Source organism: Diadema antillarum, unplaced genomic scaffold (assembly GCF_040938485.1).
Source record: "Diadema antillarum isolate AM-2024a unplaced genomic scaffold, OU_Dant_1.0 scf00000044, whole genome shotgun sequence".
NCBI lineage: Eukaryota > Metazoa > Echinodermata > Echinoidea > Diadematoida > Diadematidae > Diadema > Diadema antillarum.
Genome location: NW_027270933.1, coordinates 909,471 through 931,869, shown reverse-complemented (window position 1 = coordinate 931,869; position 22,399 = coordinate 909,471). Strand labels below are relative to the sequence as shown.

General features: G+C 38.8%; 1 protein-coding gene across 1 annotated transcript; it reads right to left on the bottom strand.

The window, feature by feature from the left end:
* Positions 1-1,776: 1,776 nt before the first annotated feature.
* Positions 1,777-9,916, bottom strand: LOC139713675 (carbohydrate sulfotransferase 10-like). The gene is made up of 4 exons (XM_071625378.1): positions 9,775-9,916; positions 6,672-6,769; positions 3,817-4,742; positions 1,777-1,813 (listed from the first exon to the last, which is right to left on the bottom strand). Exons 1-4 carry the CDS (start codon positions 9,914-9,916, stop codon positions 1,777-1,779), a joined length of 1,203 nt encoding a protein of 400 aa, XP_071481479.1.
* Between the last annotated feature and the right edge of the window lie 12,483 nt (positions 9,917-22,399).

Here is a 22,399-nt window from a genome sequence, read left to right as displayed (position 1 = left end):
CGTATAAATGATATCTGAAAAGAAGATTCCAACTGCCAATGCCACTCCCATGATAACAAGACATATCGTCAACATCCTCCTCTTGAACGATGTAGGTCCCGCTTTAGCCATTGTCGATACCAGCGTTTTAATCATCCAAACCTATTTTGTCGTTATGATCTCTTGGCCCAATTGGTTTAACAGCGTCTTGTGCGCAAATTGAAAGGAGTGCGTTATACACTACAGAATGTTATACAAGGTCTACATCCAACGTAGAGCATGTATGTCGCGCATAACTCAGCCACGAGCTACTTTACAATAGTCATGTCATTTGCATTTTTCTGATGTAGATTTAGTGCATGCTTTGTTCACAAAAGTTAGCCTTCACAACCGCAAAGCTTGCCGGAGGCTTGCCCGACCTAGCAGCAACTAAGCGAATTCCTGTCTATGGAACATAATTTGGACGGATCAGGTGAATGAAATGCTTCGTTACCAGGCTGTTGGAAAAAGAAACATCCATAAATTGTGGTAAATTACAGAAACTGTCCATTGGAATCCAGTTTGCATGCATAAGTTATCATTGCTGTCTGGCTGGCATCTAGGCGAGTTTCCTAGTTGTCTATAGCAATGTTCAGATGTATTTTCTAGTAGGAGTAAAATTTTATGGCGCAGCTATTAGAATTCAAATTTATGCTTACGTGTATCTTACCACGACCCTGTGTCCACACGACGGTCGTGGGAAGAAAGTCCGACCAATTTACCACGGCCTTCGTGGGGATCACCGTGGAGGTTCGGTGTAACTTCCGGAAGTGGTAGCGCCGCGCACGTCGACCATACCATTGTTTTGTTTTGTTTTGTTTTGTTTTTGCTTTGTTTTGTTTTTACCAGCAGCATTTATCTTCTCCATTCTTGTTGATGAGAATTTCTGAGCACTAGCTTCTCCGCCGCGATCGACTATAGGTTAGAATTGTACTGCACGCGCACGTTACTCGCATTTGACTCCGGAAGTTTTACCTATGTCGTATAAAGGTTTGTAAGGTCACAGATACTCCGAGGGCTTGTCCGCACGGGTAATTTACTCCGACCGTTTAGTCGTGGTAGCGAGAAAAACTCAGGAGTATCTTGGTCGGAAGAAGAGGTCGTGGTAAGTTCCTCCGACCGGAGAAAGTTACCACGACCTTGTTCAGACGGGCACTACTCCGACCTTTCCTCCGAAGTTACTCCGACCAAAACTGCCCTCGTCTGAACAAAGCTATAGATGATCTGTAATCACAAATGTTTGTATGGAATTGTATTTACGACTGAACTGATTCTGTAATTTATTCAGATTTGTGCAAGTTTTGTTTACAGAAATAAATCGCCCTTACTATCCACGATGCACAAAGCCTGCCGGAAGCTTGGCCTACCTAAAAACAGCTCAGTGAATTCCTGCATGATTATGGAACTTAATGGGAGGGAGTGGGTTAATGAAATGGTTCGTTAAGAGGCTGTATATAGGAAAGGAAACATCCGTAAATTGTAATACATTACAGAAACGGTCTACTGGAGGTCTTGCACACACACACACACACACACACACACACACGCACACACACACAAACACATACAATGCAATTTCATGGGCATTTTCATCACCTGGAATGAGAGATAGGCCGACAGTTTACTGAACAGACCGCGTTACTTTCATATTTACACATAGATGGATGTTTCTTTTTCTACAGCCTACAAAGTATTTCACTCACCTGATCCCTTAAAAAACAAAACAAAACGTTCCTTATACGTGTTATATGCATAAATTCACCTACTTGTTGGTAGGCAAATTTCTGGCTTTTTAGTCTGGTAGGAATGGGGGGTCCCCCCGCACACTCCTTTTTTGTGTAACCCTTAGGGTGTCTAGTTAATGATTTTTTTTTTTCAAGTAAAAATCGTGTCCCATGGGGGTAATTGCTTTAATCATATAAATAATCATTTTAATCGATTCCTCATGTCACATTTACCCTGAAGAAATGTTTTATTTGTAATTATACGCTGTGTGGTTCAAATGTAATGGAAATTAATGAGTTTCCCTGAAAATCCAAGATGACTGCCAAGATGGCCGCCAATGACCCCCATGGGACACGATTTTTTCTTGGGCACAAAAAAAAAATCCTTAACTAGACACCTTGAGGGTTATAAAAAAGTAAGTTAAAAAAAAAATGTGTTCGGAGGGTGCATGGGGACCCCCCCCCCCCTTCCTACCAGACCGTACCTTAGGCTCTGTAAACTTTTAAATTTAGCGGGCAAAATTACATGCGCTCCCGCGGATTTTCTCTGGCAATAAGATAAAAAGTTTGCTGTCTGCTGTCTTGATCTGTGGGGCAAAGACTGATGAACATGAGTAAGATGCGCCTCTATTTTGTGGAGGATTTATCCTGTTTATGTTAATAGATTCTACAATAATCTGTGGCAGACGTGGGTTTCAGATTCAATGCTACTGGAATCGATCATACCTTCGATGCTATTCAGCATTACGGGAATTGTCACATTATTTGCATCGTATTTTGTATACAATGTCTGTTCATTCGCCGCTAGCTGTTTATTAGAGTATCTTCTTACTACAGAAATGTAACAGATTGATGTATTTTGTTGACTAAAGCCCGCAAGCCTGTGTATTGTGAGATTCGCGAAAGCAAAATGCGCGTAATTCTAAAAAATGCATAGAACGCCGGTGGCAATTTACGAAAGTTTCCATACGGAGAAAAAAAAAAGAAATAGAACAATGACGGTTCCAATTCGCGAAAGCTCCATGTCGAGGAAATGACACTGTATTTATGTACATGTATCTATAAAGGGAGTATAGTGTTCAAAAAAAAAGGTTCAGAATTTTTTTTTTCCTTTCATGGAACTGGAAATCATGAACCCAATCTAAATTTCCATGATCGACAATTAAAGCATTTGAAACGTAGAGGTGATTGAATTCGCGATTTATGAAGAGAAATGTTGTTGAGATGTCACATTGTAATTTGATTGTGATCCATGTACGATTCCCGGTGTAGTTTGAATACTATACAGTATATCATAGGGGCTTGCGCATTTATCAATACAGCATTTTATTCACATTTCATGCTTATATATTTCCATCGCACGTTATGTTAACTGTTCTCCATGGAATGTATTTTTTCAACAAATCTACTTCAAAATTAATATGATTGCAATCATAAAAATTGTAAATTAAATAGGATTTTGCTTTCACTGTTAAATAGATGCTTCCCAGCGATATAATGCCTTGATGCACTTACGGCTAGATACATATTCTCGGTTTCGCCGATACCTAGGTGCCGTGCGCAGACCAGCATTTGATATGCATTATGGGATAGCTCAGGGGACAAACTTGCCCCGGTTTTGGCTGCCTATGCACTCCGGCCACGTTCCGTCATTATGCAGGGGTATTTTTTTATTGAAGATTTTTTCGCTTGCCATCATGTGATCAGCACATTAAAGCCTTGAAGAAGTGACTCGTAACTCCAGTGACCGCAAATCAGTAAAATTTTGACATTTCAAACTCTTTTTTTGTTGTTGAATTCTAAGCGACGACGAAAGTAGCAACAAAAGAAAAGCAAACGAAAATTACATTTAATTGCATGGGAACTAAGGCGTGCGCAAGACAACCGGAAGTGACAATGGCACCGAGGAATCCCACAACGCATCTGTGACAGGGCCTTTCTGTCATTGGCGATAACGATAACAGACGACTACCTTTTCAAGACTTACAGGATCATCTACTATTGCTACAGGTCTTGATCAAAATCTAAGTGAATGGCAATTAAGCCTCATCATGAAATCCTTTTGGGCTTATTGTACCCAAATAGTTCAAAGTCCAAATTGTATTTCTTGTACAGTGCAGACTCGTCGTTTCGAGAGACAGTAGCAAAATACGACTCTATGATCTGCTTTGACGAACTGTAGGTCGGACTGCTCCCCTTCTGTGAAGGAAACTGGACCACTGAGTCGGCGTGTGTCCGATGAAGGATGTAGGCAGCATCGTCAGCTAACGTATCGAATTTAGCGATTATGTCAAAGTCCGCGAGACACGGGTAACATTGCTCGCTTACTCTGGCCCAGTGACGATTTTCTTGCCATTCATGCATGGGACCTGGTTTCGGGTCAATCAAAAATTTGACGAAGTCCGAGAAAGTGAGATCGTAAAGTAAGGTTCCTTGTGGGGTTCGTATCTTCTTTGCGGCTGGACTTGGTTTGGTTCGCTTCGACTTATAACGTCGCTGAATAGAGGCGCCTGCGCGTTCTTGAAATTTGTAGGCCCGCTCGAAAGTAGAGTTCGGCTCCAGCTTATTCCTAAATGCGGAGAGTAGCCTAGAAAATGGGTTTCGCACTACAATAAATTTTACATAGTCTTGTAGCATCCGTTTGACATCAGCTCGCTTGTAAAACGACAAGTACTTCAACTTTTTCGGAGCGACCTTGTTGTTGACAATGGGCTGAGAGAGATCGTATGGGTCGTCCATAACTCCTCGCAGCACGAGGAGAACTCGCTTCCAGCTTGTTGATGCGATCTTGGGGACTGAACAGTAGATGAGCTTGTATTTTTCATCGACAATAAATCGAGAGAGGTCATGTTGCATCAAATCATTCACTGAGCCGTTGAGACCGTATTGTCGACATGTTGCGCGGAGGTGCGCCCGGCGTTCCACCTGGACGAGTTCTTGGACGCTGTAGAGGTCGTCGTCTTGAAGTGTCGAACTGCGTGTATCAGCGAAATGCCGAATCTGCGACAGGAGAGACAAATAACACTGCGTCAAGACTACGAGGTCATTTCTTTTAACGGTGTACATACACCAGTCTTTGAAATAAAAAGAAAAATTTGGAAATCGTGTTCAAGACCAAGATAGACAAAGATTCACGCCTTTCATTGCACACCAAGTTAAAATATCCTGCCCATACCCCTGTAAAACTGCCGTTACTGGTGAGGAGAACGAAAAGTGGGGGCGCTGTGGCATAGTGGATAAGGCTTTTAACTCCCAATCGGAGGACCCGAGTTCGATTCTCGCCCAGTGCTTACGTTCTTGGACAAGTGGTTTTTACCCACCACGTCCCTCTCGACCCAGGTGTATAAATTGGTGCCTGGCAACGCTAGGGTAATGATAGTGGCAGGGCCCTCTGGTAGATTAGTGGCAACACTAAAGAGGCTATCCTGGATAAAGAAGACTCTAGTATAATTTCCACTACTACTATTAAAGGCTTGAAATTAGGAAAAGACCAAATGCATATTTCGACATTTTGTCACCTTGAGGCGTTGAATAATCCCAATGTCCTTCTAGCACTGACAGTAACATTGCCCAGTATAGATGGAAGTGTTGAATTTAAAGAACAGAAGCCTGTTTTGCAGCCCAGTCTCAGAGAGAGAGAGCCTGAAACCGTACACCTGTAGCTTTCAGGTTTGGCAACATGGAAAATAAACTAAATCAGCCACCACCAGAATATGACATAATATATCTTGCATGCACATGAAAGCATTATCTATTAAAACGTTTTCTTAATTCTCTCGAACTTTTTTTCTTCTTTTTAGTGTTGTGATTTAAATTACTATAACTTCCATATCAAATTGCTTTTATTATTGTTCATATATTATTTCACTTGTCACAAATTCGACAGCTGGTTGAGAGCAATTATTGCGACGGAAGCAAAGTAAAGGGTTATTCCAGACATTTTCAAAATTTCACATCATGTAGAAGTCCTACATAAATCGACAACTCCATGTATAGACTTATGAAATTTATTGTGGTCCTTGAGCAGAAAAACGAAAAAGATCTTAAACAAATTACACTGAACAATGATGATGATATAGAGACTCACATATTTCAATATTGAAGCAGTGTAATTTCATTACAATACAGCTTCCCTGTGTAGAATCTATGCATACCTCCTTCTTTTGTTCTGCTTGCTTAATCTCCAACTCATGAATTCTTATGGTGAGGCTGCCATGGTATTGTCATCATCCTTGTTCATTACAATTTGTTATAATTTTTGAAAACATTGAATTCCTACTCCTCATCCCAAACACTATAAATTCTGTACCTAATAGTATAACTAATTTATTGATGTTCAACTGTTAAAATCTGTAAATCATCCGGAGGTCTCCTTTATGGACATTATAAGGCTCTTTTTTATTTGAAGTTGACTTTATAAAACTGAAGCACTAGTTGCTCGCAAAAACCACCGCACTTCTTTCAGACTTATACGTCACAAAAGGAGTGGGGAATATAAAGATCGAGAGGTAAAGAAAAGTGTTGGTTGATCAAGGGATTACAAGAGAAAATGGAGAGACTCGAGGAAGAAAACAAATAGTAGATTCAGAGAGAAGAAAGAAACAAAATAACGGAGAAAGCGATTCCCGTGTGGGTCAAACCAGGGAACCTAGCATCTGTTTCAAGGATATCCAGTTAATTAGATGGCCGCATGAATATGAAATGGATCTCACAAACGATGTTATGCCGTCGTCTGTATTCACTGCAAAATTCAGCACGAATCATGTTCCTTTACACAGCTGTCTTGACCGTGCTTGTCATTATAACTCGTAAAAACTGCCATTTCTTACCACCTGACCACTTTTGGCATGGTAGCTCATACAATTATAGTAAAGTACACTTATATCTCAATGTTGCCCTAGATTGATATTCCTAATATAAAGCACCTACCGCTGGAACATGACCACCAGTTGCACAGTCACGTGACTTGTTCATGTTGTCATGACAACTTGATTCATTCGGATATCTTGTTGTCACGGCGTCCTCATCTATGGATATTAAAAAACAAAAAACGGAAAATGAGCGACGTTCGATAACAGCAGCTAGAATTAACGCAACGTCAAATAACTATCGATCTACCAGAACTGGATTTTTTTTTTTTAATTACAGATTAATTGTTCTTCCTAACCGTTGCATTCATACTGATGAGACGTTAATTCGCACTCAGCTGTCTAATGCAAACATTATTACCACCCGAGTATAGTATCATGATTTGCTGTTCTTTTTCACAACATTTAGACAGTTAGTCGCGAGTGCATTTCTTCGCTCATATTTGATACTTCTTTTGCACTGGCGTAGCCAGGGGGGCGATGGGGGCGATCGCCCCCCCCCCCCCCCCAAGATTTGGACCGGGGATTTGGGAGGCGGAAAAAAATGCGTGTATACTGTATGCATGCACATGAAGCGGGTCTCCTTTGCAACCTTTCATCAAATAAGATATTTTTTTGAATATTTCACTCAAAGTGTGCACCAGATCGTTGAATTTCAATTCAAAATATGCAAAATTTCTCGTGCTTGAGAGGGGGATACCCCCTCCCAAACCCTCCCCCTCTGTACCTCTTTCCCTAGCTGAGTACACTTTTTAGATTTACAAAAAAATTATGAATAATTCTGAGTGCACAAGACTTATCACTAATATTCCGAAAACTCAAGGTTCCCTCATGATTGTATAAGGGAAATTTCCCCTTTTAATCGACCCTTTCCTCCCTCAGTCCCCCCCCCCATCAGTTTGTGTGTGTGTGTGTGTGTGTGTGTGTGTGTGTGTTGTGTCAAGCGTTTGACAACAAAACGTATTAAGTGTCATTCTTAATCAGATAAACTGACACAAAACATTTCTAAAGATACCTCATTTATTTCATAACAAGGAATGTTGTTGAAATGATCAGGGTTCCATTTTCCAAATGTTGATTCCATCAAATGTGCGTAGACGAGATATCTCAATTTCAACCTTAAAAAGGCAAAAGCTCAATCGGAAGGGAAGGGTGGGGATAACACTCGCCCACGCCTTCTCCCTGCTCGCCCGCCCCTCCCCCCCCCCCCTTCCGCCATGCATAGAAGTAGACTGTGGCTATACCCAGATCTCTTTATTTCAATTCTAAAAACGCAAAAGCTCCGCGAGCGGGAGGAGGAATCCCCCTTCCCCTAAGCTCTACCTCACTAGACTTTATACATACAGTGTACACACAGATGGTGCACATTCGGAATAAGAGCTAAATTCCGTGATTTTATCACTTCGATAAAAAAGTATTGCACCAAAAATTTGCAACAGATCGCTAAATTTCAGGTCTGAAAATGCAAAATCACCTTCGTGTGGGAGGGGATATTCCCCTATCTACACCCTCGTGTGCATGCTTTTTCTGTTTGACTGCTGAACAGACAGTGTTCATGATATTCAGTGTAAGAATTAATACAAGAAGATTATTTAAATGATACCATTTTATAGGCAAATTGTTCAATAATAATCTACACTAAAATATACTGCAACTTTAAACAAGTGGGACTGTTTCAACTCGTTAAAACACGCAAAAACATGCATCAAATTGCACCATTTGCAACATCAAAATGCAAAAAGTTCTCACCGTGGGAGGGGGGACACCCCCTCCCCTCCCCCCTCGCTCGCTCCGCTCGCTCGGGTTCAGTCGCGTTCATGATATTCAGTGAAAAGAATTAATACAAGAAGTGTATTTAAATTATACCATTAAATAGGCAAATTGTTCAATGATAATCTACATCAAAATACACTGCAACCTTAAACAAGTAGGACTGTTTCAACTCGTTAAAACACGCAAAAAAATGCATCAAATTGCACCATTTGCAACATCAAAATGCAAAAAGTTCTCACCGTGGGAGGGGGGACACCCCCTCCCACACCCTCCCCTCCCCCTTCACTCGCTCCGCTCGCTCGGGTTCAGTCGCGTTCATGATATTCAGTGAAAAGAATTTATACAAGAAGTGTATTTAACTTGTACCATTTTATAGGCAAATTGTTCAATAATAATCTACACTAAAATATACTGCTACCTTAAACAAGTGGCACTGTTTCACGTCGATAAAACGCGCAAAACATGCATCAAATTGCACCATTTACAACATCAAAATGCAAAAAGTTCTTACCGTGGAAGGGGGGACACCCCCCTCCCACCCCCCCCCCCTCGCTCGCTCCGCTCGCTCGGGCTCGGTCGCTTCGCTCGGGTTCAGTCGCCCAGTGAAAAGAAGTAATACCCCCCCCTACACCAAAATATACTCGCTCGCTCCGCTCGCTCGGGCTCGGTCGCTTCGCTCCCTCGCAGACTAACCGCCCCCCCCCCCCAAGATCAAATCCTGGCTACGCCGTTGTTCTTTTGTTTCTTATATCTCCAGCTCCAGGCTACAAAATATCTTTCACAGTATTTCATTACACGCTTGTGGTTTAAAAAAACAAACAAACAAACATAATGGTACCAATGTAAATTGTCTCAATTGTCATTTGATCAATGATAGAAAAGGTTTGCGATGTTACTTGCTGTACCAATGACCTACGAGGGAATGTTCCCTCTGAAATACTTAACTTGTTGCCTAAACTCTGTATTAAGGGAAGTTTACACGTTTCAAGTTTACACGCCAACCTCAGTGTTATACTTTGTTTTATTTTTTTTAACCATGTCGACGATCTAATCAATGGACTGCAACCTGCACGTGATGTATTGCACATTGGATTCTGGTACACAGATGTTAAACCTATTTTACCTTTAATGTCCATGAAAACACGAGGAGATGACAGTCATTGTGGGTGTCATGGATAAGATGACGATATTCTTAAAGGTAAAATTTGAGTTCGAATCAACCTCAGGCAAGGCACTTCATCCCTATTGCTATACATCCAATTGTAGTCCTTCAAATGGGACGTATTTCAAGACATTGGTTCCGAAGTGAGCTTGCTCAGAAACATGTATGCAACTGCTTCCTTATAGTAGCAACATTAATCAATTCCAAAACAAACAAGCAAACGTCTTACCTCTGACGTCACTGTGAGATTCGTCCTCGGCATAAAATACAAGAGTGGCGGGCTTTAAGACAGTGGGCATGAATACAGAGACATTTATGGCCACCACGAGGAAGACCAGCCCAGCGGCTGCCCACTGTTTTCCACTGGGCATTTTGGAACTTTTCACTTGTTCTAACTCAAGCTGCTGCATGGTTCCAAAACGGAACAGACGTCAGCTATAATAATGTGACGACGAATCCTGCTTTAATTGGGAACAGACCTGAGGAATGAACACAAGCTCGGAATCTATATTTGTTGAGACTAAATTGCACAGCAAGTCGAGTGCGGAACGGGAAAGGTGCAACATACTTAAGACGTGCAGTTCAGAATGAATAAATAAACAAATTAAAGAATAAATTTATGAATAAAGATAAAACGTGAGGGAAATTAGCGTGCAAAATTCAACAATGCTCGCAAACGCGGTGATTTTGGTATAAATTCAAACACAGCACGGCAAGAAAAAAGAAACAAAAATCCACGAAAGCGTTACACCTGCTTAAATATCGACACGCTCACGAACTCGTTGATGAAACGCCCCCCAGGTGTGTGGTGGAAAGTGGCGTGTGGGAGCTATCTCATTAAGACTAGACATATTGACGAAGTGATGGTAAAGTTTGCACGATAATTATTCCTGTCTCTTTTCCCATTATATTCTGTTCGTCCTCATTCAAAAGATAAGTCAGGACATGTCTAGTTTTGTTAGATATGTGGTTTTTTCCTTTGATTTCTGTGTTCGTGTGTCTTGGTCAATCCCCCTCACATCACAAAAAAAAGACACACAACATAGCACGCAACATGTTATCATAATGACAAAAATGACAATACATTGAGAGCGCGTGTGCAAGAGAAAAATCTTTATTGCGGTGAGCACGACAGTTGACGAAAAACTACACAGAGACAAAAAGTTAATAAAAGCACTGAAGAATTAGAAGTACAATACGTTTTCCCGTTCAACTTGCTTTATTATCAGATATGCAAAATAGCATTCACTGTCATAGCTTTAGATTCATTTCCGTGTCTTATACTGTCTCATTCCGTATTGACAAGACTCAGGTGAAGCTTTATGACTGCATTTAAAATGATACAATACGTTTTCCCGTGCAACTTGCTTTATTACCGGATATGCAAAATAGCATTCACCGTCATAGCTTTAGATTCATTCCCATGTCTTACATGCATACTGTCTCATTCCGTATTGACAAGACTCAGTGAAGCTTTATGACTGCATTTGACATGATTGCAGTCATAACGATAAGTATATAGCAAGAAAGATTACTCAACGTTTAATTCAAATAGCTCCATGCAAACTCTCTGTAGCGAATAATTTTATCTATGACATCTGTGCATTTTGCTTAAACTGTGAAATACTGCACTGAATACAGTTGAGATGTAGAGATAGAGTGCGGGGCCTTACTAACGTCCAAGTTAAAACTCCAAGAAGGAAATAGATGACTACTAACGTACGAAACTGTCTTCGCATAATTTACGTGATTCTTGGATCTGATGCCTGACAATTAATCTCAACAACACAACTGAATCCCTCCACCTCAAAGGTTAAACGGATTTAAACTTAAGTTAAAAAATGGTTACCATTCAGCTTGGCCGGAATTAGCTTGTAAACGGAAGAAAAAAATAAACTGCAAAATAAGGCGCCGAGTGCGACAAATGACATATATTTGTTACAAAATAAACGTACATCCCAGCATGTTCAGTCTGTTATATCATGGTACAACAATGCACATACTACAAACGTAGAGAAGTTTGAGGCTATTAGAGTGCAATTCCATGCTGAAATTGACATTGATTTAAAGAGTAGAATGAAACAAAATAGTGTGGTAGATGTTTCTTGCAAGTCAGACCAACATGTGATACTATTAAAAGGAAAAGTTATGGAGTGATTTAAATTAATCGAATCTTCGAATTTGCATGTCTTAAATGAAAACGTTTGAAAGTTTGCTATAATTGCTATAATATACATGTCCGACATGGTCTATAATTTCTGTCATTCTGATGTTTGACTGAGTTTATTCTACTCCTTTAGTTTACTTTGCAGATGATGTGGAATTGCACTCTATAGTTCATCCATTTTATTCATTCACGATAAAAAGAACATCCACAGATAGGTACATTGTATAAGCCTGCATAGCTCATTTTGACGAAAGTAACAATTCTCCATTCCATCATAAAATAGACAGCATTACACAGTTAAGTTCAAGTTCGAAACATTTTTTTTTAAATGCCTCAGTGCAGGCAACGCCATGCTATAGGTGGAAACGTGTAACAGGAAACGATTGTGTGCAGTATATCAGGTACAGCATATCTTCAGTACAATGTAACACCATGGAACAAATGTAATAGCATAGTGAAACTGATGACCTGATGATTTTTACGAGCTCATTAATGCTCTTGGTGTAACGTTAAGTTATAGGAGAAGTACAGGTACTCCATTACAGGAAGTGAGTAGGCCTATATAATCCATATTATGATACATACTATCAGACCTATATCACACAAGGTCTCTCCCTGTGTAGGATTTGGCTAAAAACAATGTCAACAATACCGTGCATATACCCTGGTACTCAAAGCAGACGCAAGCCCATGTATTCTGCTGTCGGTTTGTGAATTTTACGAACTGAACTGGATTGATTTTCCCAAAAAAAAAAAAAAAAAAAACACCAGCAGACAAATAATTTATAATATACATTTAAGTGTATAAAAGGCCAACACTTCACTAGAATATAGTAGATGACATCTACTATATTCTAGTGAAGTGTTGGCTTTTCAAATTTGATGTTTGCAACATTGTTTGATTGTAAAATGATTGTCCTGCGGTGTGGTCCTGAGTGGAATACATAATATTGTTCATAGTCACAGAGGTGAGAATCACCTTCTTGTTCATAAGCCAGAGGAACTATCTATAAATGCCTTGTGAAACTAACAGGATATCATTCTGTTACTTATTGCGGTGAAAGAACTCTACACCAACGTGTACATTGTATAAAAGTAGACTTACCTGCAGGGAACCAAGACGTGTTTACATGTGTGATTTTCCACCTTTCCAATCCTCACTCCGTATCTTCTTACTACAGGTTTGTGTCTCCCCGTCGCAACATTGGAGGACAATAATGATGAATTCATCACTCCTTAAAACCTTTGAACAAGTTTCCCCGTCGTGTTTTGCCAGCTCTTCGTAACTTTTAAGAGATCTAATCGCTGAATATATCTAAGGAAGACTCTGTGTGATACATGCATATATACAGTTCACTAATCGATCGTTCCTCGTAGCTCTGTGCTATTAATGTTACCATCTGCAGGCCTTTCGAGTTCTCTCACTGTGGTTCCATCCTTGTTTGCATTTGAATAAGCTTTCGGACACACTTCAATAGGCTTAGGATATCCATGAACAAAAGAAGTTACATAATCTTCACAAAGACAGGTGTAAGAGTGTCCGAAGGAGAAATGGGGGGGGGGGGGGAGAGGAAGAGTGATTGAAAGTAATGTATGTGTGTAAGAAGGATGGAGAAAGGAGAAATGGAGGAGTGGGGGTATGGAGAGAGGATAGGGGATGGAAAGCTGTAAAATATACTAGTCAGAAATATTGCTTTCTCGCTCTCTTACCAATACCATTATGGTCTGCAGTTCATCTACTTTTTTCTATATTGTCATGATTGTAGAGAAGTATATCATAGAAAAGTATTGGTGACTGTGCATCACAAAACTATAACTAAAAAGTTGGGCGACAAGATTTTTTCATGAGGACTTAAAACAGGTGGCCAAAGAACACCTCATCAGTTTTTAGTCTTCATATTATTTTCCGAAAGAGATAAAAAGTACAAACAGTTTGGTGTCATGAAGCGAATATTTGTTTGTTCATTTTCCATCTGAGAAGATGGCTGGATAGCGCATATTCAGCTATGCTATAAGCTGGTCTTCCATGGGGTCCAGTTGGATGTGAGGCGGGGACACTTCACCAGGTTAAATGGAAAATTGTCTTTGTATTCCTTTTCTAGAACACCTTGTTTAGGTGTGACGCAGGTTTTCACAGCCTTACAGATTCAGAGCACTAAAAACCCTTCGGATACTCTTCACTTCCAACTCCAATAACTTTTGAAAGGAGGATGCTGTTGCATTGGAATAGTAGGGGTCATGAATAGGATTTACTTAATAATATAAAGTTTGGTTTGATAATCCCTTCATAGTGGTAGCCATGGGGTTTGGTATCCTGTCTTTTGTTCCATTTACTGCAGAGAGCACAACCAGGTGACTCTACCCACGTGACTAGACCTTTAACTTCAAGATTCTTTTCTCAGTAAATACTTTCCCTGAGTGTGTACTTTCTATATATATATATATTATCAAGATGAGTTTGAAAAGTCCATTTGTATTGAATTACATGTCATTTTAAAGTTGAGAGATGGTGAGAGATTGCTCTTTCAGCTCTTTCAGAATTCGTCCTCCACTGAAAATCCATGTCTGGTGATTAGGGGTTGGGGGGGGGGGGGGTGATGCAGGGTCAGTTATAATTATGAATTATCATTATGCTAATAGGAACACCGTTGGTCGTAGTCCCTGATGTTGTAATAATTCATATTATTACATCATATTAGTCATAAAAATAATTACTTCCATTGCTGTCATGTTATTTTAATAATCATTATTGCTTTTATTATTATCATTATTATTAGTAGTAGTAGGCCTTGTAGTAGTAGTAGTAGTAGTAGTAGTAGTAGTAGTAGTAGTAGTAGTCAGCAGTAGTAGAGTAGTAGTAGTAGCAGTAGTAGTAGTAGTAGTAGAGGAGAAGTAGCAGTATAGCATTATCATTAGGGCACTGTACATGTATTCCTGTTGCCACATAGCAAAGTTTGCTCCCTTAATGTCATCCCGTTTGTGTTATTTCCAAAATGGAGTTTTGAATGTTACATTTGCCAGCACTAGTGTACAGTACTGGTATATTGATCCTCCAGGATATTTTTTAAATCATTTTTTTTCATTATTCTGCCCGTATGTGGACTTCACGAACATGATTTTGACCTGGTTTACCTTGTCTGCTCTCTCTGTGTCTACATATTCGAGCATAGGCCTATGGATACTCATCAGTGGACCAAGCCAGATTAAATGGAACTCAATGATCATGCAAATGGAGGGTAGTAACCTGCAGTCAATAGGTCAATAATATTGGCAGTCACGACTATAGGTCAATAATATTGGCTGAAAAGCTCCATTGCAACAATGGAGCTTTTCAGCCTTAGGATTTTCTACCTCATTCAAGTACACCAGATGAGCAGCTTTTTTTCTCTATTACATGTCTAAGAAGTCAGGTAAGCAGGACAATTCCTGTGATAAAAGCTTACAATGTTTTGAAAGGAAACGGTATATTCGACGCCATGGGTAAGCGGGCTGGCTGTCACGTGCATAAACTCGAATTGAAACATGTTAGCCCATCCAGTTCAGCTTATAAAACTGGTCAACACTCTGCATGCCACCTGTCCTTAAGTTTATGTGTACAATGTGTATGCAATGTGACATACGACTCATTGGCAAAGAAGGGGTTAAGGTAGTATATTGGAATGCTCACTCTGTCTGCAGTATAAGAGCCACTTCGCTTTACATAAAGAATATTAATTGTGAGTATTGCTATTAAACACAGGGATGATTTAGTTTCTTCTTGTTTTAATTTGTTTGCCACTTACATAGATGACACACATCACATCATATAGGTGACCGTATTACTTACAAGGTAGGATTGTAAGAAACTTATCAATAAACAGGTAAACATGGCACGCAAAAAGAATACTGTGCAGAAGCCGCATTCTGGCAGAAGCCCCGAAACCAAGCCGCGTAACTATGGCGACCGCCAAGCTGCCGCGCTCACGGGATTTCGAATGACGAATAAGATAAAGGGCTTGTAGAGCGCGACAGGTACCATATAGGCCTACACTTGTGTTCCTGGTCAGGGATCCTTGGATCCTTCCGGAGTACAAGGATAGAAGAAAAAGTTACCAAGAAGTAGAATACACATTTTGTATGTCGTAACTGTTATGGAGATCTTGCTTTAAAGGTTTCATTTGAAATTAGAATCATGTGATGCAACGCTCAGTTTATTTTGAAGTTCATTCCAATACTCATGCAGCGCACATGTGTTTTTTTTTCTTCGCAAATGAAGTATATATGTATATAGTTATGTTATACATATATATATAATTATATATATATATTTATGTATAATATATATATGTATGTATATATATATATGTATATATATATATATATCATATATATATATATATATATCATATATATATATATATTGATATATATATATATATATATATATATATATATATATATATATGTATATATATATTATATATACATATTATATTCAATCATAGATTTCAACGTCTCGGCGCCGCAAACGCTGGATAGGAAGACTTCAACAATGTGTGATGTCACGTATACATGAAATACTATTCGAAGAAAGCTATAAAGAAGTGCATCGTGTTTTCACTTTTTTAGTGTTGTAAAAGAGCGATCGACTCACCCAATTTTATGAACTGCAGGGAGCACTATTACCCTTAACATAATGTCTGTAACAAGTCGAGGGAATAAGCCCTTTTCTTTAAAAAAGAGAGGAAATTGTGTATAAATATCTTGATATTTTGTTATATCTTTTCCATACTATACTGATGTGTTCTTCTGATATTGCTGCATAGACTCAATCGACTTGATAATTATGTTGGTTTCCCCCCTCAGACCACAGTACTATTATTATAAATGAGCGATCGCTGTTCAAGCTGAATACAATTTCTTCTTGCCTCGTCTCAAGTGCGCGATGCATGTGCAATAGTTATCATATTGGACAGAACATCCAGCTGTCGCCACAAGACAGCCAACAGCTGACATAAATGCCAGAAATATCGTAATGAGGGAGAAGTGCCTATAGGGCTCACACCTGTAATAAAATGGAATGTCCCTGACTGCTTCACATTTAATCGTACCAAAGATACTGAAATAAACTGGAAGAAAAAAAATAATTGAAAATCAGAAATGAAGTTTGGCAAAAACTAAATAGCTGCAGATATTGAGTATGAATTCCTCCACAAACTTCATTTTGGTTGGAAGATGAAAGCTTTTCTCATGGAATTTGAAGGGACTATATTTGGTCGGGTGCATGTACAGAAAATAGGTGATTTCTTTTTGAGTGAAAAGAACTCGTAGTCTGGCTTTGCGAAACCTTGGACAGAGTTTGAGCTGAAGAACCTCCCTTGGAAATTTGATGGATGAAAGGGTATATCTCACTTATCCAGGTTAGTGAAAATGAAACACCTCATTTCCCCCAGCTATTTTACAGAATTGTTTGAATTTTGAATTTTTACACACGTCTCTATGGGGAAATATTTACCCGTGTGAGCCCTTTATTGCAAAGGCACATATTTGATGCCAACAACGGAGGAACTTTGTTTAGTTCCTTGTCACATTGTTTCAGTACATGTATTGTGTCCAAGGTGAATAGAGTGGCAAGTCCTCTCAAATTAACCTTTATGATATGAGTTCTTGCCTCATTCATCATGTTCTTAATTTTGTTACGTGTTTTGTCTATAATTGTAGGAACAAAACAACGCAGCTGTTACGCCAATTGAAAACACCCTTCTAGCAGGTAGTAATTATGCTTTCGAGGATTACAAAGGCTGTTTTGAAAAACTGACCTGCTTTTTTCGCCCAAGGGTATGCAATTGATTGCTAGTCAGTCACGCATATTTCATGATAAATTAGGGCAGCTTGAAATTACGCAAACCCCGCTACCATTTGTTTCAGTCAAACTGAAATATCTTTTATTCTAGACCCGATATAAACAAGACGATGACTCGTGTACAGAAGTCAACTAAGAGAAAAAGGGAAAGAGAAAGAAGAATCTACTCGACAGTTCTTAATGTAGGACGCAATTTTTTTTTTCTAATCCACTAAGTATTTCCACTCACAACATAATGTAGGCAAGCTGTTAATTGTAAAGTACACGTTGCAAGCATGCAGAACAAAGATACAATAAATGGCAGACACTGTTTAGCTTCATTGCCTACAGTTTCAATTAGGTAACGTTAGACGTCTGTAGATTAAACACGTCTTTCCCATTATGGTCTAACAATATCAGAACAACCAGGAATCGTGGCACAAGAGGTACCAGGATTGTCTGAAGGATAGCCGTCGCCATGACAACGATGGCAAATCGAATGTGATACGTGATTTGATATGCACCAGTCAATTATCACTCCTTGAACTGCGACACGGATATTCTGGTGGGCTAGCTACATAATGACCAGGACTAGTCTAGTCGGTCGTGCGTTTCGCTTTTGGCGACACTCCTGCCATTGAATATATAGTATAGACATATATATATAATCGAAAGTGAAAAAGATACGCCCTCGTGCGAAAAGAAAGACATTCATGAACGCAATACGACAAATATCGGTGAAGTCTGCACTTATTCTAACACAGGAAAGTCACAGTGCGGGAAAGAAACTGGGAGGCATTCTCTTCGGTGGGATAGGAGGGGAAGGGGGGGGGGGGCACTGATCGATCATAGTCAACGTTGATCCCAGTCATAACATACAGAGCTCATGTTTCCTTTATCTATACGTATAGATTGTGACTGTTTAATCATTACGTTGAACTTTAAGACATAGAACTGACAATATTCAGAATTACAAGGTCCTAATTATGAGGTGATGTGCACGCACTAAAAGTGACAAAAGCCTATGATACTCCAGATGATTTTATGCTCGACGCAATAAATGATGTTTTGATTTCAGTACTGCCGTTCCAAGTGCTTGGTGACTCATAGCTGAAAATACTTCCCTCCAATGTGAAATACGGATTAAATAACGTATTGATGCTGCATGGGCTGTCATGTCTGTGTGTGACAGTGGGCACTTATGCCAATGAAGTGTATCACTTATACAGTACGTGTATTTTTTGGACAAGCTCGATATTTAAATTTCCTGATCAGTGAATAGCGCAGAAAACACGCAAATAAAGAAATGGCAGAAATGCGTCATTTTTCGTAAACGAAACACTGCATGTTTACATGATACGAAGTATTTAATATATCGTATTTCGTATATCATGATATGAATAATTGTAGGCCTATATTCAGAAACTGTTTTCCGAGGATAACATTGACAGGACGTGATATCAAAGAGAACACTCACCTCGGCTTAAAGGGGAAATCCAGTCCAAATATAAGTTGGTCTGATAAGAAAGAGTAAAATATTGCGAGTTCAACGGTAAAATTTTTGATCGGAATCGGGTGAAAAATAAGGAAGCTATGGCATTTAAGTGCTGTTTCATATAGCAAGAAGAACAAAAGACAAATTACAAAAAAAAAAAACATAAACCTATGATCTCGATAATATCTATTAAGCCCAAAAGATCAATGAAAGCTATAATAAAGGAGGAAAAAACGAAGAATCTTCTGTCAAATCCAAATTCAAATGAAATAAGAGAAGACGCAATATCAACAAAAATAGTAAAAATTTGGATTGTTTTTATTATTCACATTATATAAGAAAATTGCAAATAGTAGGCCTATTGGTTCTTGAATTTGTCTCATGAATTCTGAACTAAATTAAAAGAATGAAATAAAGAAATTCTGTTCAGTTAGTTTGAGTTGACAGGAAATTCTTATCCCCCCCCCCTTTAGTTTCCCATTTTGATTTTGTTTGAGGTTATAAAGAGATAGAAAGAGCGAAAACGTATGCTTATTCATGTCACTCATTGTGTTAAACCGATTTTTTTCTTGTCATTGTTATCTAGAAGGGTATTTGCAAATGAAAGACAACATGTCAATTTTTGCAATTGTTACTTTTGTGTCCTAAAGGGTAAAAACGAATGTGCTGGCTTATGTGAAAAGTTTGCCTTTGTATTAACTTATTAGCTTGACGGCCAATTAAATTACCTTTGATATGGTATATAATACGTTGATTTTCATCATTTTTTTTTCTGAGTGCATCAATAATGTGAATGTCTTGTTCACCCACAAACACAATAACACGCATGTAGATAATTCAAACATCAAGTTTACCGGTTGTATTAATGTTTGTTTGTGTCCCTATAGGAGGGGTTTATCTAACATTCGCAATCTCAATTTCCGTTTACGACAAAAGGTGCTGATATTTCTACATATCATTATTATTGATTTGATGACTTTTGTCCTTATTCTTCGTGTCGACCAAAAGTGAAGCGTTCACCTTGATATAATTACGTCATTTCAAATTCAACATTGTTTGTTAAGGTTACTGAACCTAATTATTATTTCTTTCCTTGCGCTATGGATATAGAACAGGCTTCACCGAGACATTCACCCTCTAAGATCAGAAGAGAAAGAGCTGAATGAAAATAAACAAAGGAAGGAAAGTTCCTTACGTATAAACAGAACAAAAAAAAATGAATATTAGGGAACATTTAGACAAATCAAAGCTGTAAGAAAATGGTACGAGTTTGAATATATATTTCACTGTGGAAATATGCCAAAAAATGACGATTTCCAGAAATGTTCTTTTATTTTATTTATTAACTTTTAGTGTACGTACGTTCAAATGCATGTTATCGGGTTGTAGGTGTGATAGATCAAGAGCAAATAACCACTCCTCATATTTTTTTTTTCAATACAATGCTTTTTGTTTCGTTATTTTGCTTTTATAGTACAAATTGATAAGTGGTACGACATCGAACGCTAATCCTGCAGCCTCAATATAATGCGAGAGTGATATCCTACACCACTATCCTAACATAAAAAAATAAACAAATATATGTACAATGGCAAAGACGTTGTAAACTGCAAGTTCATCTATACCTACGATTAACATGTTTCCAATTACTTTCTCCGTACATCTTAATCTTTACAAAAGCGAGATGACACATACAAAACAACTCAAACACTTGTACAAACCAGAATTAAACACACACTGAATGTATAGTTATGACCAGCGCTCATTCTATCATGTAGATTTCCTTTCCAGCAAACATGAATAAATGTATGAATGAATAAATGAATGAATGAATGAATAAATAAATGAAACAGAATTAAAAATTTAAAAAGAAATGAAATCTTGAAAATAGTCAACCCCACTGCCATTGCTGTACTAAAATGCTAAATATAGATAAATAAATAAATAAATAGAAAAATTGTATTTTTTTATTTACATGTATATCAATAACGGCACGTCATAATTGACGCAAGACAAGGAAATGAAATCCACCGTGCAATTTAGGGCCCTACTGCATGTACTTGCTTTGTCGCTTGGCTCTTTTGTCGAATGGGATAATCTCTCCCTGTCATTTGCAGCTCAAGGGATTAAGTCCCTTAGATCTCCTTTCATGGCCACTCGAAAGTCACTGCGGAGAGGCGATATCTAATATAAAGCGACCATCGCAGAGGCTGTTGGATGCATGGATGAGTATTAGACAATCGTAGGGATCATTATCGGCCTATCAGTTTGAACGCGCAAGGATATCAAAGAACGGACACGATCCCATTCAACCTCAAACAACCGGACAACGCCTTCAAAGTAATACTTCCACACCACTCGGATTTCACTTTGTTTGGGGAATTACTTAATGTCTGCACAGAAGGAATATTAGCGAGCTTTAGATCTGGGACGCGAACGCTATGACGACGCAGCCTCCCGGGTTGGATAATGGAAACTGTCAAACAGCTGCCTTGCATGTGCATGTGCAGAACACAACTATACGTGTATACCGTCGTCTTTAGCGTTCGCGTCGCAGATCTAAAGCTCGCTATTACATCGTACACTACCGTTGTGACGTCTACATTTTGGAGAAGACGGAGATATGATTTTTTTTTCTAATTTTTCTCATTCTGAAGTGGCTCATTTTAAAATTCGCGGATTACTCTTCAAAAGACCCCTCCAACAAGTTGACTGAAGGTCGCAGCTGTCTTCGTAAAATAATTCACATTCATGGCAGTCTGTGTCTCGAGTAAAATATCCCGCCTTACATAAATGCATAGACATCTATGTAGTGTCATCGGTCATTACGGTTATATTTCTTTGATTTCGAAACCGCATAATTATTGATGAGGATGATAACCCACGAAGCAACGACTTTTGAGTTCTATAGTCCAAATGCCAGTTTACCAATGCACTAAAATTCGTGGACACTTCCTTGAGGACTGAGTAAAGAGCTCTGCAACACCGATTCACATTGATACAACATTCATTTCAGAACTGAAAATCATTTTGCATGATGTGCTTCTTGGTGTGTAGGACCAGGGAGGTGGAAAGAGACCAGGTTCTGGTTGTTAGGGGCAACCTTAAAGGGATGATATAGTTTTGGTTGAGATGGGGGATGCAGGCTTCAACTCTTTGTGAGATAACTAGAAACCACTTACATGTATATGGAATATTAAAGAGCATACAATTATTCTAGGAGGAATATATCCAAAACAAAGAGGTCCTAAAGATGGGACCACATTTTATTAGGACCTTTCTTTGTTTCGTTTTTAGATATCTCAGCCATTTCAAAACTGATTTTCATCAAATAACTTTGAATATCTCTTGGAATTGTACGCTCTTTGATA

What these genes read in the sequence shown, in the direction of transcription:
- LOC139713675 (XM_071625378.1), bottom strand. Translation starts at nt 9,916, where the DNA reads ATGCCCAGTGGAAAACAGTGGGCAGCCGCTGGGCTGGTCTTCCTCGTG. An exon ending in CTGGTGGTCATGTTCCAGCG is followed by an intron (nt 4,743 to 6,671) that starts GTAGGTGCTTTA and finishes CTCCTGTCGCAG; the next exon opens with ATTCGGCATTTCGCTGATAC. An exon ending in GACTTTGAACTATTTGGGTA is followed by an intron (nt 1,814 to 3,816) that starts CAATAAGCCCAA and finishes TTCCTACCAGAC; the next exon opens with TAAAAAGCCAGAAATTTGCC.